We start from the raw sequence: 18864 nt of genomic DNA, 5'->3' as shown, positions 1-18864 counted from the left end.
GGGGCTAGCAGTATGCAGAAAAGTACTGTTGTAATGCTAGGCAGCGGCCACTCCAAGTCAGCCTCGTGATCAGGAGTGTGGAGAACCAACACACTGATAACTATTCAGTATGCATATAAACCACTCTAATTTCCACTTTCAGTACAATATTCAATAAATTACATGAGATACTCAGCACTTTATTACAATATACTTTGTGTTAGGTGATTCTACTCAACTGCAGACTAATGTAAGTGTTCCAAGTAGGTTTAAGGCAGGCCAGGGTAAACAATGATGTTTGGTTGATTATGTGTATTAAATGCAGTTTTGACTTATGTTATTTTCAACTTAAAATGGGTTTATTGTGAGATAATCCCACTGAAAGTTGAGGAAGATCTATATAAGGAAAAAGAATCAAAATCCAGCAGCATATTAAAAGAATAACATAACGAAGTAGAACTTCTTCCAGGAGTACAAGGATAGTTCAATATGCAAAAATCTATTGCTGGGAGAAATATTAACAACCTCAGACATGCAGATGATACTACGCCAATGGCAGAAAGTGAAGAGGAACTAAAGAGCCTCTTAAGGGTGAAAGATGAGAATGAAAAAGTTGGCTTAAAACTCAACATTCAAAAAACTAAAGTCAAGCATCTGGTCCCATTCCTTCATGGCAAATAGAAGGTAAAAAGTAGAAGCAGTGACAGATTTTATTTTCTTGGGCTCCAAAATCACCACGGACAGTGACTGCAGCCATGAAATTAAAGACGCTTCCTCCTTGGAACGAAAACTATGACAAATATAGACAACATTTTACAAAGCAGAGACATCACTTTGCTGAAAAAGGTCCATCTAGTCAAAGTTATGGTTTTTCCAACAGTCATGTACAGATGTGAGAGGTGGATGCTAGAGAAAGCTGAGCACTGAAAAACTGATGCTTTTGAACAGTGGTGCTGGAGAAAGTTCTTGAGAGTCCCTCGGACAGCAGGGAGATCAAACCAGTTAATCCTAAAAGAAATCAACCCTGAATATTCATTGGAAGGACTGATGCTGAAGCTGAAATCCAATGCTTTGGCCACCTGATGGAAGAGCCAACACACTGGGAAACACCCTAAAGCTGGAAAAGATTGAAGGCAAAAGGAGAAGAGGGTGGCAGAGGATGAGATGGTTAGACAGCATCACTGACTCAGTGGACATGAGTTTGAGCAAACTCCAGAAGATACTGAAGGACAGGGAGGCCTGGCGTGCTGCAGTCCACGGGGTCGCAAAGAGTTGGACACAACTTAGTGACTGAACAACAGCAATGATACTTAAAATTCATCATGTTCATAGATGAAAACAAACAAAAAATACATGAGTCACCAGATACACAGAAATAATTGATAAAATATATCCTTTCATGATAAAAACCTCAGTAAGACAGCAATAGGTGACTAGTTCCTTAACATGATACAATATAGATTTATCTCAAAGCCAACATATTTTAATAGGAAAACATCAGAAACTTAATAGAAAAAGTTAAGACAGTGTCCTTTATCATCATAATGATTCACTTAAACAAATGCAAAGACATATTATGTTCTTAAGAAATAAGGTGAAACATTATGGAAATGCCAGTTCTCCCTAAGTCATCCATAAATTTGACACAAACACAATAAAAATACCAACAGGATTGATGTTTAGTTCACTAGGTTTGGTCCCTAGACAAGCTGACTCTATAATTAACACAGAAACATAAACAAGCAAGCTTGGCCAGTGAATATTTTTTAACCATATATAGAACTTTTACACATCAGAAAGATAAATATCAATAATCAAATAGAAAAATGGGCAAAAGTTATAAAGACAGAAGACATAAAATGGAGTTTGTAAACATATAAAAAAGATTTTTTTATATGTTTTACACACAAAACAAAGCCATAATAGATATTTTTCACCTATTAGATCAGAAAAAAATAAGCACCTTGATAAAATATAATGTTAGTAAGAGTGAAGCAAAATGGCACATTCATATTCTCTGTGGAAGATTATCTGCAATACCTGTCAAAATTACAAATGTATAAAACCTTTGAACTTGCAGGAATTCCACAATACCACTTTTAGAAATGTATACTAAAATTCCTACTTGCAGAGGTTGCAAATTGAGGGAGGATATTTACTAGAGCACTGTTCATAAAAGCAAAAGATCAGAATAACTTCAACATCCATCAATAACCTTCTGGTTTAATAAAATATGAAATGTTCAGGCAATAAAATACTATATAGCCACTAAAAATAATATGGGCATGCAATGATAGAAAACTATCTGCTATATTTTTAAGAGAAAGAAAGGAATAGGCTATAATTTGTATAAAAAAACAACACATACACATATATATGTGTATATGTACAAATATTAATAATATTTCTGTTAAGAAAACTCAAGACTGATTTTTCTGGAAAGAGAATTACATGGCTGGAGTAAACAGTAGGAGAGACATGTCAAGGAAGTAGAAGGCACACCCTATGATTCACCTACATTAATGTCCCACACCTACATAAAAACATGTAAAAGTTCACCTAAGAAATATTTATTGAGCAGTTACAATATAAGACGCACTGCCCTGGGCACGTGAGGTATATCAGTAAATGAAACAAAGATCTATGCCCAGTGGAGCTTTACTTTCAGTGGAGTTGTGAATGTGCATCACTGATTACTAGAAATGGAACATTTTAAACTCCACTAGACTTTAATCCACTAGACTCTGGTCTTCAAATACAGGGTCCATTTTTCTGTTTCAACCATATTTAGAACTTCACATTGGAAGGACTGATGCCGAAGCTGAATACTCTGGCCAACTGATGTGAAGAGCCAACTCACTGGAAAAGATCCTGATGCTGGGAAAGATTGAAGGCAAAAGGAGAAGGGGGGGACAGAGGATGAGATGGCTAGATAGCATCACCGACCCAATGGCCATGACTTTGAGCTAACTCCAGTAGATACTGAAGGACAGGGAAGCCTGTGTGCTGCAGCCCATGGGGTTGCAAAGAATCGGATATGACTTAGCAACCAAACAACTACTGGCATATAAACAACATCCAATGAACATTTGTTCTAAATTGCCTACTTAAACACAATATGCCCTCTCAGGTCACACCATTCATGGTCCTTATTGTGCAAGATGCCAGGAAAAGAAAATGTTGATTATGGCAGAGGGTGGGGGGAATAACAAATGCAAATTAAGTCAAATAACATAATAAAGCATGACACTGCTGAATTAGCACAGTTCTCAACATTCAAGAAATCTAGAGGACAGGTTCAATGCGGGTTAGAACAAGCAGAACAAAATTCTTAGAGATGATCAAACTTGAAAGACAAGTATGGTTTAGACTCACAGAGGGCAGAATACAAAAGATGTAAATTTTATGCAATCAAAATGGACAATAAAACACGTTTTACTTAGCCAGCATCACATACAGCATGTCACAGACACAATCCAAAAGTTACCTGCATCCCAGATGGCACGTATTCACATATAGAGTCCTTAAATTCTGAACATTTTACACTCTATCTAGTAACTGTAAACCGGCATCACAGACAGAAAGAGAAAGGAAAAAAGAACTTCCCCTTTATAACTATTCATTCCCATTATTTCACACAGGTATGGTGAAAAAAAAGACATACCAGAAACACAAGTTCAGGTGTCTCCAAAGAAGGAATGCTACTAACGTTTTTAAGGACACATCCAACTGTGGGTATTCTTCAATTCCCCAAGTCTGAATCTAAAATGTGATACTGCCATAGGAACAGGACTTTACCTTCTGTCCTATCTGTTGCTATTTCTGATATATATTTTCTCAAGTACTCTGTAGTTAAGAGCAATTTCTGGCTAGATTCTTTAAAATCACAGAGTTAAAAAGTCCAATGCCATTTTCTGGGTTAATCCAAAAAAACATTTTAAAGAGAATCCTCTGGAACAGGGTTGACAAATACCTTACATATCAGAAGAAAGTGAAAGTCATTCAGTCGTGTCTAACTCTGCAACTCCATGAACTGTATAGTCCATGGAATTCTCCAGGCTAGAACACTGGAGTGGGTAGCTGTTCCCTTCACTAGGGGATCTTCCCAACCCAGGGATCAAACCCACATCTCCCACATGGCAGGCAGATTCTTTACCGTCTGAGCCACCAGGGAAGCCCAAGAATACTGGAGTGGGTAGCCTATCCCTTCTCCAGCGTATCTTCCCACCCAGGAATAGAACAGGGGTCTCCTGAATTGCAGGCAGATTCTTTACTAGCTGAGATACAAAGGACACAGTGAATTTACTGGCTGTAGCTTTTTTGAGGTCTGGTGGTGAATCACTGTAGGCTCAGCAGGATAGAGTGGTATGATTGATTATTGATGTCTGTCACAGCACTAGAATGGGTAGTTGGCAGCACCTGAATTAGATATGTGCTGCCCATGTCTAATAACACTCACCAAGTTCTTGTTGGTGGTGGTGTTCAGTTGCCAAGTCTTGTCTAACTCTTTGCAACCTTATGGGCTGCAGCACACCAGGCTTCCCTATCCTTTGCTATCTCCTGAAGCTTGCTCAAATACATGTCCATTGAGTCAGCAATGCTATCTAACCATCTCGTCTTCTGCCACCCTCTTCTCCATTTGCCTTCAGTCTTTCCCAACATCAGGGTCTTTTCCAATGAGTTGACTCTTCTCATCAGGTGGTCAAAGTGTGACAGGAAGTTCTTCATTATACATTATACATAATTATACCTGAAAATATCAGCACTTCTAATTTAGATCCTATAGACCAGAAAAGAGTTCTCAAAGGTATATAGCCTGACCTGCACAACATTTTCTGATTGAATCTAAATTAGCTGCCTACTGATAAAAGTGCTTTGCATAAAAATACCAATCCAGCTACTCTTTAAAAAAAATAACTTGCCTAGGTTCACACTGCTAGTAAGTAGAATTCAAATTAGGTCTGTCTGACTCTGAAGCTTATTCTTTTTTTTTTTTTTTAACACAGATTTATTCATTTATGTGACTGTGCCCAGTCTTAGTTGCAGGGATCGAACCTGGGCCCCATGCATTGGGAGCTCAGAGTCTTAGCCACTGGACCACCAGGAAGTTGCTCCAGCTACTCTCGAATTACAAACTCAGGTCTCATTGAGCCAGTCACAAGTGGCCATCAGTAAGAAGTAGCCGTATCTTTCAGACAAGGCACTAGTGGCCGTGCCATCAGCCACGTGACTGCATTAGATACCTGCCTGGCCCCCGAGAGGCATGCAAGTCCATGAACCCCACTCTAGCCCATAGGCAAATCAGTCCTATCACCTGCATCTGTGAAGTTTAACAAGAATAGTCAGGCCCACTCATTGACATACTAGCCACAGCTGATTTCACACATAACAACATGGTTGAGTAGCTAAGATACAGACCAGAGGCCTCTGAAGTTTAAAATCTTTATTATCTGGTCCTTTATACAGAAAAATGTTTGCCAACCCCTGCTCTATAGTCTTGATATCTGTGATTTGATAGAGATGTGCACAGCACATATTAGTGAGGAAGCTGAGGCTGAATACAATAATCATGATGTAAGACTTCCCTAGCAGCCCAGCAGTTAGGATTCAGCTTCCACTACAGACGGTGTGGGTTCAATCCCTGGTCAGGGAGCTAAGACCCCACATGCCACGTGGTGTGGCCAAAATGTAAAAAAAAAAAAGAAAAGTAGAAAAAAAATTAAATTAAAAAAAATGATGTAATGTGACTAATACCTACTAATCCACACGACCAGTACCAACATACAACATAATAAAGCAATTATTTACTTTATTTGAGTAAATTGAGTAAAAATTGATAAGTAAATTGATAAGCAGATTGATTTAACAGAAGAATATTGATAAGAAAAATCAGTATTTATTATCTTTTACACTACAAGTCTTCAGGCTGCTTCATTCTAGAGGGTCCCAATGATAATGGCTGTAGCTTGTAGCCCAAGAAAAAGAATTGTTGTTTAGTTGCTAAGTCATGTCTAACTCTTTTGCAATCCCATGGACTATAGCCTGCCAGGATCCTCTGTCCATGAGATTTCCCAGACAAGAAATCTGGAGTGGGTTGCCATTTCCTTCTCTGAGGGATCTTCAAGATCCAGGGATTGAAACCACATTTCCTGCTTAACAGGTGGATATTTTTACCACTGAGCCATGTGGGAAGCCCAAGAAAAAGAATAGAGACATTTTAAGAAGGTTTTTTGTACATCCATCTCTGGTCAAATCAACAACTTAACTTGAAAAAGAAATGATTTTTAAACTACAAAGACAACCATTTTAAGGAGGTTTTTGATGCCACCGAGTATGGATGTTTACAGGCTAACAGGCTGGTTGCCTACTTTCCCCTCTAACTTTCATCCTCACACTCTTCTCAATATGGCACCAATAAAGTCCTGAACGACAAAGAGAGACAGTAATTGCAATCAGTGTTGCCTGATGTCTCCCATAAATCCAGCACCTTTGAAATGTGCTCATTAAAATAATGTTTTGTTGAAGGTTTGTTTCCTCCATGGGCTGGGAAGGGAGGAGGGAAGATGTATGTCTGATAAATTTTTTATTGCATAAATACAGTGTTGCCCACTTTCTCAATAAAATCAACTTGTAATTATTTATAGCAACTGCAACTGATTACTGTTTCCCTATGTTATTTTGGAAACAAGCAGAGGCAATTGGCTCCTACTTGCCTTTGAACTTCAGCAACACTGAAAGGGTTTTATGTGTCTCAGGGTGTTCAGTGTGTTCCCAGCTCCCACTAACCAAACGACTCAAGAAGTGAAAGATGTGACAAAACGCCAAAGAATGTGAAGTTTAACTGTCAAGTTTAAAATGTCCAAAACTCCGACCCCCAGGTTAACCAATTAATTTTCAACTGCAATCAAGTGTTACTTGTCTATGTGTACCTGGAAGACTTTTCTGTCACGTCTTAAAAGTAAAGGCTTTAAGAAACAAAGGGGGAAAATAGCTAACTAGTTTTTGAGAAAAAATTAATTCCATTTAATAAAAGATAAATGCCATCAAATATTTTGTGTGCATTCTCAGAGCTGTATGCAAACCACTGTTATACAGACAACAAATACAGAAGCCTGAGCATGAAAAAAGAGATGACAGTTCTAATCAAGTAAAATATATCACTTGAAATTTTCTACCACATTTAAAGCATAAAGTGAAAAGTGAAAGTGAAGTCACTCAGTTGTGTCCGACTCTTTGAGACCCCATGGACTAATGTAGCCCACCAGGCTCCTCCGTCCATGGGATTCTCCAGGCAAGAATACTGGAGTGGGTTGCCATTTCCTTCTCCAGGGGATCTTCCTGACCCAGGGATCGAACTCAGGTCTCCCGAATTGCAGGCAGACGCTTTAACCTCTGAGCCACCAGGGAAGCCCATTTGAAGCATAATACCATCAATATTCTTTGTCAATAATTTTGCTGATGTACATATATATATATATATATTTCTCATCACCACACATTAAAAAAATAGATCTATTTCCTATTTCTTATTGCCTTAGCTGGGGCTTCTCCTGTCTGCCAACATAGAAGACGTGGGTACATTCCCTGGGTCGAGAGGATTCCCTGGAGAAGGAAACGGCAAACTACGCCAGTATTCTTGCTTGGAGAATCCCATGGACAGAGGAGCCTGGCAGGCCACAGCCCACGGGGTCACAAAGAGTCAGACACAACTGAGCATGTACGCACACACGCGCATGTTGCCTTAGCCAAGTGCTAAAATTTCTAAGACTCTGGCCCAGACAACAATTTCCTCTGCTTCCTTAACTCCATACCTAGAGGGGCTTACATAGCAGATCCCGTCCTGTCCATGTCACAAATCTTGAGGCAGGAGAAACCCAGAAGTTGCAGAGGCTCAGCTGGTAGGCAAGTCTAAGGATATTTTCCATCCAGCACTGATCTATGACATCCCAGTGCCTGGGACAAGGAATCATTTTTCAAAATGGAGAAACACAAAAGGGGAAAGGGGAAAGGTATGAGGCTGGGAAGACACACTCTAGAAGGGATATGGTAGATGGGGGTTTAGAAACATAATTGATTCCGAGTTGTTAAGAGTGTTACAGACTTCCCAGGTGGCTTAATGGTAAAGAATCTGCCTGCCAAGCAGGAGACTCAGGTTTGATCCCTGGGTCAGGAAGATCCCCTGGAGATGGGAATGGCTACCACTCCAGTACTCTTGCCTGGAGAATTCCAAGGACAGAGGAGCCTGGAGGTCTACAGTCCATAGGGTTGCAAAGAGTCAGACATGACTTAGCAACTAAACAACAAAAACAGCAAAGGACTGTTACTTGAATGACATGGATTAGCACGTGAAAAGGCTGGAGAGGTGGGGAAAGGCCCAAGGAGACATGGCAGGTTTTGTGAACCACGTAAGCAATCTAGACTTATGCTGAGGGCAGTGGCAGACACTGATGGTAACTTTTCCATAGGTCAGATCTGCTTCCCAGAATGATCCCTCTGGAAGGAAGATGCTTCTAAGTGTTGTCTTTGGATAATATTTCTGGACAGGTTTCTAAAATAATGGCAAATGGCATAAGCCAGAGAACACTTGAGAAATATTCCTGAAGAAAGTAAAAGATGTTTTACTCCTTGGAAGAAAAGCTATGACAAACCTAGACAGTGTATTAAAAAGCAGAGACATCACTTTGCCAACAAAGATCCATATAGTCAAAGCTATGGTTTTTCCAGTAGTCATGTATGGATGCAAGAGTTGGACCATAAAGAAGACTGACTGAAGAATTGATGTTTTTGAACTGTGGTATTGTAGAAGACTCTTGAGAACCCCTTGTACTGTAAGACCAAACAAGTCAATCCTAAAGGAAAACAACCCTGAATATTCATTGGAAGGACTGATGCTGAAGCTGAAGCTCCTTTTGGTATTCTTTGGCCACCTGATGTGAATACCCGACTCATTGGAAAAGACCCTGATGCTGCAAATGATTGAGGGCAGGAGGAGAAGGGGATGATGAAGGGTGAGATGGTTGGATGGCATCACTGATTCAATGGACATGAGTTTGAGCAAACTCTGGGAGATAATGAAGGACAGGGAAGTCTGGCATGCTGCAGTCCCTGGGGTTGCAAAGAGTCGGACACGACTTAGCAACTAAACAACAATAACAACCTGAAGGTCTCTGTTCCTTGTAAAGAAGGGTTGGCCAAGAAAGAGATTTCCTGGAAGAACTCTACCATTTAAAAATGCATTCCATGATTGGCTGTGAAGAATAATCAGTCAAGCCGGCTGCTGACCCAGAGCACACTCCTTAGCCACTGAGCAAGGAATGGTCTGAAGAAATAGAGAATTCAGAAGTTTGAAAGAAAAAAAAACCCTCATCAGTCTCAGCTCAAAATCCATGACAAGAAGCTGTTCTAACATGTCTCGAAAGCAGCAATTCAGGGACAAATGTAGTCCCCTGACACAGATGAATTATGAAATTAATTATAAGTTTTCTAGGATTTCATGGGAAATATTGAAAACTCTTTACCGAAAAAATCTGAAGCCTTTCAGCAGGATGTCTGGCTCTGTCAGCTTTCAGATTAAGCATTTGGAAAAAAAATTTTTTTTAAGATATAAATATTCACATCATAGGATAACCTCATTATATCATGTTTCATGGACATGGTGGAATAAAGTGAAAGTGAGAAGAGGAGAGAAAAATTGCTCTGGGGGTTCTTGGCTAAAGCTCTAAGACCATGACATTATTTAAAATAAAATATGAAATGAGAGGCTTCCCTGGTGACTCAGTGGTAAAGAACCCATATGCCAATGCTGGAGACGCAGGTTTGATCCCTGGGTCAGGAAGATCCCCTGGAGGAAGAAGCAGCAACCCATTTCAGTATTCTTGCCTGGAAAATTCCAGGGACAGAGAAGCCTGGCAGGCTACAGTCCATGGGGTCACAAAGAGTGGGACACAACTGAGTGACTGCGTACACACACACACACACACACACACACACACACACACACACACACGAAATGAGGAGAGAAGTCAAGATACTTCTCAAATAAACTTCCTTGAACCAGAGCTTCAGACAACAAAGGTTGCAATTCTGTGGGCAACCTCAGCAAAGTACAGAGTCACAGAGCCTTAGAGAAAACCTGGATGTTGTAAACAATATTATTGCTGTTGTTTAGTCACTAAGTCGAGTCTGACTCTTTTGTGACCCCACGAACTGTAGCTTGCCAGGCCCTTCCGTCCATGGGATTTCCCAGGCAAGAATACTGGAGTGGGTTGCCATATCCTTCTCCAGGGGATTTTTCCTACACAGGGATCAAACCCACATCTCCGGCATTGACAGGTGGGTTCTTTACTACTGAACCACCAGGGAAGACTGTAAACAGCATAGAAGACCAGAATCAAACTGGATTAATCAAAAAAGAATAATTATTTGTTCACCTATCTTCAGGCAAAGCTTTTTATTTAAGTAATTTGTTTTGCTTTGTTTTATTTTTAACCATTTTTGGCTACACTGGGTCTTCATTGCGGCACACAGGCTTCTCTAGCTGTGGTGCACAGGCTAAGTTGTCCTGCAGCGTGTGAAATCTTAGTTCCCTGACCAGGGATAGAAGCCACATCCCCTGCATTGGAAGGTGGATTCTTTTTTTTTTTTTTTCCTCTTTTTTCTTTTTTTTCTTTTTTTATTAGTTGGAGGCTAATTACTTCACAACATTTCAGTGGGTTTTGTCATACATTGATATGAATCAGCCATAGATTTACACGTATTCCCCATCCCAACCCCCCCTCCCACCTCCCTCTCCACCCGATTCCTCTGGGTGGATTCTTAACCACTGGATCACCAGAGAAGTCCCTAGGACAAAGCTTTATCCAGGGTTCAAAATACATGTCCAAGGCACCGTTTCTCTCCTTCTCAAAGCTCCTCAGCAATAAAGAGAGTAGCCACAAAAGCTTGAGGCAGGCACTTGGGGGCCACAAGAAGTTTACCTCCCTCAAGAGAAAAAGCTACAGCTCAAAAAGAGCCAAAATATGAAGGGGAAGGAGTCTGAAGCTGGCCACACTATTACTGTTGAAACAAGGGGCACCTGAAGCCAGTGAGACAGGTCTTAATATTAAATAAAACAATTTCATATTGTCTTAAATCAACCTGTTTAGGCCAAGCATCTGCTATGTGCAATCTAAAGAATCTTAGTATTAAACCGAGGTTGCAGCTGCAGAAATCAAAGAGTTATTGGACAATGGCCACAATGTAGTTAAATAGCATGAACTACTCAAGGACAAGAGATACCTACTAATTTGGGGCAAAAAAAAATATTGATTTGCATTATATGCACATACAAAGAAGGATCAAGACACAAACCATTCCCTCAAAGAGCTTATGATTCTCATTCAAATGTGTATAAAACTAATATATGGCCTTAGAAGTTTAGATAGTGGTTACCATCTGGAAGATAAAGGTAAGAAAACTTCTGAGAGTGGATTACACTCTCAGATTAAAAAAGATTAAAAACAAATAGATTAAAAAACAAGAGAATAAGTAAGAAAATTAGAGGAGACAGCCAGTTTGAGTACCAAACCATATGGATTCTAGAGAGAAAAGAAAGCTGGAGAGGAAGAAATAATTAACAAAGTGATTCAAGAAAATATCGCACATTGAAGGACATGAGTTTCCTTCCAGATTGAAAGGACCCATCAAATGCCAGTATGATCGATGAAAAAAAATCACTGTGAACTTATAAAATATTAGGGGAAAACCCAATCAAAAAATCTTTATCGCATAAGGGATAAAGAAAAAAAATCAGAGCTCTCAACATGAACGCTGAAAGATAAAAAGACACTGGTACATACGACATCCTCAAAATTCTGAAGGAAAATTATTTTCCATCAAGGTTTCCATATGTGAAGTATCTATACATGTCAATGCAGAATAAAGATAAATGGAGACATTCAAGGTCTCAAAAATGTGCTTTCTAAATATCCTTTCTTAAGAAATCACTAGAGGATACGCTTCACTAAAATAAAGAAACTAATCAGGAGAGAGATGGACATGGGACTCAGGAATCTGAAACTCCAACAAAGTAGAGCAGATTATGTTGATGAGAAATCACCAGATGGGACATCTGGGCTGTTCTGTGCCAATGAACCACCTCAAACTTCACATCCTACTTCTGAAACTGCAGAATTCAAATATGTGCAGTTATTGTATGTAAATGACACTCCAATAAAGCTATGGAGAGAAAGGGGAAAGTCCAGGCATTCTTATTGGGCTAGCCTTCTCTTTTTAAAAAATATTTATTTATGTATTTATTTGGCTGTATCAGATTTTAATTGCTTTTCAGGTGGCGTCAGTGGTAGAGAACTCACCTGCCAATGCAGGAGACGTAAGAGATGACCCAGGGTTCCATCCTTGGGTCAGAAAGATCCCCTGGAGGAGGGCATGGCAACCCACTCCAGTATTCTTTTCTGGAGAATCCCATGGACATAGGAGCCTGGAGGGCTGCAGTCCATGGGTTTGCAAAGAGTCAAAGGACACAACTGAAGCAAATTAGCACTGTCTTAACTGCAGTACTTGGGATCTCCCATCTTTGTTGCAGTATGTAGGATCTTCAGTTGTGACGTGTGGGATCTAGTTTCCTGACCAGGGGCCAAACCCACTGCCCCTGCATTCAGAGCATGGAATCTTAGCCACTGGACCACTACAGACATCCCTAGCCTTCTCTGGACAATTGGGAGATGTTGCTGCTGGACTTCTTCTCTGACAGCATTGCCAGTCTTTCCTGGTGAAAAGATATGGGACTCGATACAGCCATGTCTCATCACCTCTGCCTCTTCTAACCTGATCCACCGTCTCTAGTCTGGACTACCCAATGGCCTCTTGCAGCTCCCCTGCTTCCAGTCCTGCCTCCCTTCTACTCCAGCTGCAGTGGCTCCCCATCTCACTCCAAGGACAAGCCCAGGATTGTTATTATTAATACAATAGCCTCTCCTTATCTGCTGTTTCGCTTTCTGTGGTTTCAGTTACCTACAGTCAACAGCAATCTTGAAAATATTAAATGGAAAGTTAAGGGGATCAACAATTCATAAGTTTTTAAGTTGCATGCCGTTCTGAGCAGCACGATGACATCCTGCTCTGTCCTGCCTGGAAAGTAACTCACCCCTTTGTCCAGGGTAGCCTGGTTAGTAGCCCTCTGGTTATCAGGTCAATTGTCATGGTACTGCAGTGCCTGCATTCCAGTAAGCTTGCATTACTGGATCCAGTGCTTGCATTCCCTTACTATACTTAGCAATGATCCCAAAGCATAAGAACAGTGATGCTGGCAATCCCAATAGGCCACAGAGAAGTTGTAAAGTGCTTCCTTTAAGTGAAAAGGTGAATGTTCTCAACTTGGTATGGAAAGAAAAAGAGTTGTATGCCAATGTTTCTAACATCTATGGTGAGAACAAATCTTCTATCTGTGAAGTCGTAAAGAAGGAAAAAGAAATTTAAGCTGGTTTTGCTGTTGCACCTCAAACTGCAAAAGTTACAGTGACAATGAGTGATAAGTGGTTAGTTAAGGCAGGCAAGGTACTAAATCTGTACAATATGATACTTTATGAGAGAAACCAGAACTTTTATTATGGTATAATTGTCATATTTTATTATTAGTTATAGTTGCTAATCTCTTACTGTGCCTAATTTATAAATTCAGCTTCATCATAGGTATGGATGCATAGGAGAAAACGCAGTCCACATAGGGTTCAGTACTATCCATGGTTTCAGGAACCCACAGAGGGTCTTGGAAGGCTTCCCCTGTGGATAAGGGGGGTCTACTGGCAACCCATTCCAGTATTCTTGCCTGGAAAATCCCATGGATGGAAGAACCTGGTAGGGTACAGTCCATGGGGTTACAAAGAGTCAGACATGACTGAGCAACTTCATTTTCACTTTTCACTGTACAATACTAGGCTTCCCAAGTGATGTTAGTGGTAAAGAACCTGTCTGCCAATTCAGGAGATATAAGAGACCCGGGTTTGATCCCTAGGTTGGGAAGATCCCCTGGAGGAGGGCATGGCCACTCACTCCAGTATTCTTGCCTAGAGAATCCCATGGAGAGAGGAGCCTGGAGGGCTAGTCCACGGACTCACAAAGAGTCGGACACAATGGAGCAACTTAGCACATACTGTAGCAATGTTAGAAGGTCCTATCTTCTGCCACCTCCCACCCCTAGTCTTCCAGTCTGTCTTCACCTCTATCATTTTACCTCTTCTCTGCCTCTCTTCCATCCATACTTGTTGCTTCTGAAACATCCCAAAGTCATGTCCCATCTCTGAGTCTTCAAAATTCACTCACATGCTCCTCCCAATCTTTGCTCCAAGGTTACCCAACTGAAGGAAGGCTAACTTTCCTATTTAAAACTGTAAGCCTAAGCCTTACATTTGCAATATATTTAAGCTTATTTGTTTCTTTCCTGTCTCTCCTTGCTAAAACATAGCTCCACGAGGGCAAGAATTTTTGTTCACTGTCACATTCTCAGTTTCTAGAAGAGTGCTTGGCAAACAGTAGATTCGTACTGTTAATTGAATAAATAATTGCATGGGGGTTAAAAAAATGTGACTTATAAGATCAAACAAGTTTTACTGAGCAGTGGAAGTGACTTCAGAAACAACAAACACAGGTATGGCATGACACACTCAAATAAACAAGATCAAATGAGCTTTGAGACCTTAGACAGGGATGCTGAGAGGCTAAGGGGGGAAAAAATTTTTTTTTTTAAATTATGAGTGCTCTAAAACTTCTAGCTGCAATTATAACCTAGCTTTTCCTGATCTCAAAGACAGCTAAGAAGTATAAAGCTACTCACTTTGAAATAAAGAATTAAGAATTATGGGAACAAATGTCCATGCTTCAACGGATTCAGCTTTCCTAGGGTCAGAGACATGGGATCGAACCCAAGTTTCTTGCATCTCCTGCATTGGCAGGCAAATTCTTTACCACTGAGCCACCAGGGAAGCCCAGCTATACTGTAGGGGTAGGAAATACCCGCTCACAAAGCATTTAGCCTTAGCTGTCAGGACTCTGAAGCCAGATTGTCTGAGTTCAAACCCTAGCTCTGCTGATTCATAACTGTATAACCATGGAAAAGTTCACCATCCTCCTGTACCTCAGTTTCCTCATGTGTAAAATGAGGGTAACAGTAGTACTTCATTCACAGAGTTGCAAAAATAACATCAGTTAATAAATGTAAAATGCCCTACCAGCTCCTGGAACATAGTAGGTGCTCAATAAATGAGGGCTCCCAGTATTGCTACTATTATCAGATCGAGTTCTGGGAACTTTGGGGATTAAGAACACAAGAGAATTACCCTGACCCTACAGATTTGCATTCTGCAGTTCCCTCGTCTAGGTGATAAGCACAAGGATGAAGCTTTATGTACTTACATTTATTTGTATACTTTATCAATCTTAACTACTCCCAACCACAGAAACTAGTCATTTAAAATTTTCATTCCTCTCCACAAGATATTCTAGGTTTCAAAAACTATTTGATCACCTACGCTCTGGGAGTACAAAAGGACTATTAAACAGAAAGGCTGAGAGTCTGCAGGAGCACAAAGACACCTTTGTAGCTGTTTGAGCTATCACATACCATTGCCTTGGTTTCAGAGAGTTGCCTCCTTAAGAAAGAAACTAACAAACTCCATTGTTCGTTAACATCAGAGTTCTTGGATGTGATAGTTCTTAAATCCCTGGCAAGGCCTTATTAAAGATCAGAGGTTCGCGGTTCTTTCCATTAGGACGGCATCAAATCTCCTGCAAGCAATTTTCCTGGGTCAGCATCATTATTTGAGATGCCAGTGAAACTAGTAAAATTTCTAACTGCTAAACTAGTTCCTTGTTCCTGGCCAAAGACCGAAGGTAAAGGTGGAAAACATTTTAGCTATCCAGAGGAAATTTTTGAGACTGGGAAATGGTAAGATAGAGAGCAAGGACAGTTTTTTTTTTTTAAATCCCTTTTCCAAAACAGTTGTCTTAGTAAATAAGAGTCAAATAACAATAAAATCCAATTAAAAAACAAGCTTCCGGGAAACAATGACCCTTAAAAGTTCCAGTTGATTCCGGGATGGTATATCTAGAACTCTGGTTTTCCAAGCATTTTTCAATGAATGAGAAGAAAGAGAAACTGGCAAAAGAGCTAACTGCTGTTCTTCAGTCACCCAGTTGTGTCCGACTCTCTGCAACCCCATGGACATGTCAGGCATCCCTCTCCATCAACAAAAGAGCTAACGCTACATCTTATGTTCCTTTGCCAAATGATCAGGCAAAGAAGTCAGTTAAGGTCACCCTGTCCTTGATTTGTCCACCTACCTTTTTTATAATCCTGTTCTGAAAAACACTGGGGACCTTCAAGACACAGAACCTGAACAATCAGAGAAGGAAAATTTGTGCAGACCACAGAAAAGGTAGCCTGCGATCTTTGCTCCAAGGACACCAGGTTTCAGAAACTGTAAGAAAAGGCTGGCCACAGAAACCCTCTCAGGTCTAAAACTGCAGAACTGATGGAAGGGCGGGGGGCGGGTCCGGGGCGGGCTGGAGATATTCCTGAAAATAGAGGTCTGTCAGCTTATAAAACCCACCTCGGCTATTTCTGACGAGGAAGGACAGTAGTCAAAACGGGAGGAAGCCAAGAACAAGTCCACAGTTGACAGATCACTCCCTTCAAGACAGTGATGTCAACTGTAATAAAACATTTTGGCAAGACTGGAAATGTACACCTGTGGGAACCTGGAAGGATTTGACAGATTTTTGTTTTCCTGGCCCTTTATCAGCAAGTTAATTATAACAACTGTACGATCTACTCTGAGCTTTAGAAAAAGGCAGTTGGGTGTGTGAAACCAAGATGAGGCTCCCTAAGGGCTTGGGAAAGACAAAGACAGGCAGTGCTTACGAGAGAAAATATTCTGCGCACAGGATAACAATGAGCCAGATAGCACAAAGGGAGGAGAAAGAAGCATATTCTGTAGCTATATGGGCGCGGCAAACCTTAGAAGGACACACAACATCTACGTACACACACACACACAAACACATGCATGCATGGACGATCACATCCCCAGAGCCTGTGTGACTCTGGTCATGGGACGTTCGGGGCCGCTTCTCCACGGAGCAGACTGTACCTTCACAGCTATAACTGTACACTGCCACCGCTGACCTGTCCACCAGGTTCTCATCATGATGCCAGCTCACGGCCATTTTCCCCATGCCGAAGTACGGCTCCTCTTTCAGGTATGGCATTTTCTGGGGATCCATGAAATTCAACAAAGTGACGTTGTACGCTGCTCGGTTCTTCATGTCGATCTCATCGTGCCCGTCAAAGGAGGACCCCATGCCAACCCTGGGGAAATCGGGGCCTATGCACACTGGCACGGCATCGATGTTGGCCTTCTCCTTGGCAGCCAGCTCTTCCAAAGCCTGGATGGTCTCTACCTGCAGGTAGCTGTTGAGCTTGAGGAAGGTTTGACAGGCGGCAGCTATCTCGGCCTCGTTGTACTTTGCATCAGAGCCTTTCACGGGCCAGGGTACCGTGAAGAGCCTGGTGTTCAGGTACTTGTAGGTGCAGCCGGGGTTACCGATGAGGATGCGAGAGACTGGAGTGAGCAAGTCCTTGCCCTGGATCCTCACCAGATCCCGAAATAAACAGCCGCGCTCGTGCAGCGTGAGAAAGGCTTGTTGAACCTCTTTATGGAGCAACTCAGGAACGCTGGCAGCTTCTCGGAGAATGAGTTTAGGATATTTCAGCTGCCACTAGAACAAAAGCAAAGCAGAAACATGTGTTTATGGATTTTTTATAAATAAATAATTTATAAATAAAAATAAATAAATAAATAATTTTATTATTTCAAAAGTGTGTTTCTTTGTAAGCCTTAAGAGAATAAAAAAGACTGTCAGGGGTATTTCTAAACACGTATCTCTCTAGCCTAAAATAGAAAACTACATAAAACAAAGTCATCAACTCTCCACCCAAGAGTTTTAGGTCCAAGCCCCATTACAGACAATTATAAACGAAATTTTATGAGTTTGAGCAAACTCCAGGAGATAGTGAAGGACAGGGAAGCCTGGCGTGCTGCAGTCCATGGGGTTGTAAAGAGTCAGACATGACCGAGTGACTAAACAACAACATAAATACAATGATAATAATGATTTGGTCTTCGGTCTTCCAAGCTCCCTCTATGACCATTTCTCCCCACCCTCAACCTGTCTTCCAGCCTTTGGCCCTCCAAAAAAACACAATCTGATTAATTGCTGCTTAACACCTACTTTTTTTAAGGGCTTACCTAGTGTTGTGTACTACTCAAAATGATTTATACATACCAACTCATTTACTTCTTACAACTTTATGTGGAGGTACTATTATTAATATTATCTCCAGGTCATAGATGAGAATACTGAGGTAGAGAGACATTCCAAAAACTTGGGGACTTCCCTGGTGGTCCAGTGGTTAAGACTCCACCCTTCCAATGCAGGGGTCGTGGGTTCAATTCCTGCTCAGGGAACTAAGATCCCACATGCCACGTGGCACAGCAAAATTAAAAAGTTATAAATAAAATAAATAAAAACTTGCCCAAAGTCACAAGGGCTGATAATAGGAGAGCTGGAATTTAAAACCCACAGGCTCCAGAATCAAGCTCCAGAAGCATGAGCTCTTAACCACAAGACTGCACAGCCTCTCAATAAATGAAAACCTGGCTTCTGCTTCAGTGCTTTCACTGAAAGAGAAATAACTTTTCTTTGTGAGTCAGACACTGAGTCCCATGAACACAAGAGCCATGAGAGTTTTGTTTCCAACTCTGATACGAGTGCCCAGGACATACTCAGTAACTACTGGATCAAGGAATGGATGAGACGTGCCATTGCAAT

At 41.0% G+C, this 18864-nt stretch overlaps 1 protein-coding gene across 1 annotated transcript in view; it reads right to left on the bottom strand.

The window, feature by feature from the left end:
* The window catches only part of FTO (FTO alpha-ketoglutarate dependent dioxygenase), a 422003-nt gene that overhangs the window by 276286 nt on the left and 126853 nt on the right, over positions 1 to 18864 (bottom strand). Inside the window, exon 3 of the mRNA XM_043898487.1 lies at positions 17124 to 17751. Within this exon, the coding sequence (XP_043754422.1) occupies positions 17124 to 17751 (628 nt within the window). The remainder of the gene's footprint in view (positions 1 to 17123; positions 17752 to 18864) is intronic.

This window comes from Cervus elaphus, chromosome 4, assembly GCF_910594005.1.
Source record: "Cervus elaphus chromosome 4, mCerEla1.1, whole genome shotgun sequence".
Classification (NCBI taxonomy): Eukaryota; Metazoa; Chordata; class Mammalia; order Artiodactyla; family Cervidae; genus Cervus; species Cervus elaphus.
This window is presented reverse-complemented; position numbering and strand designations above follow the sequence as displayed.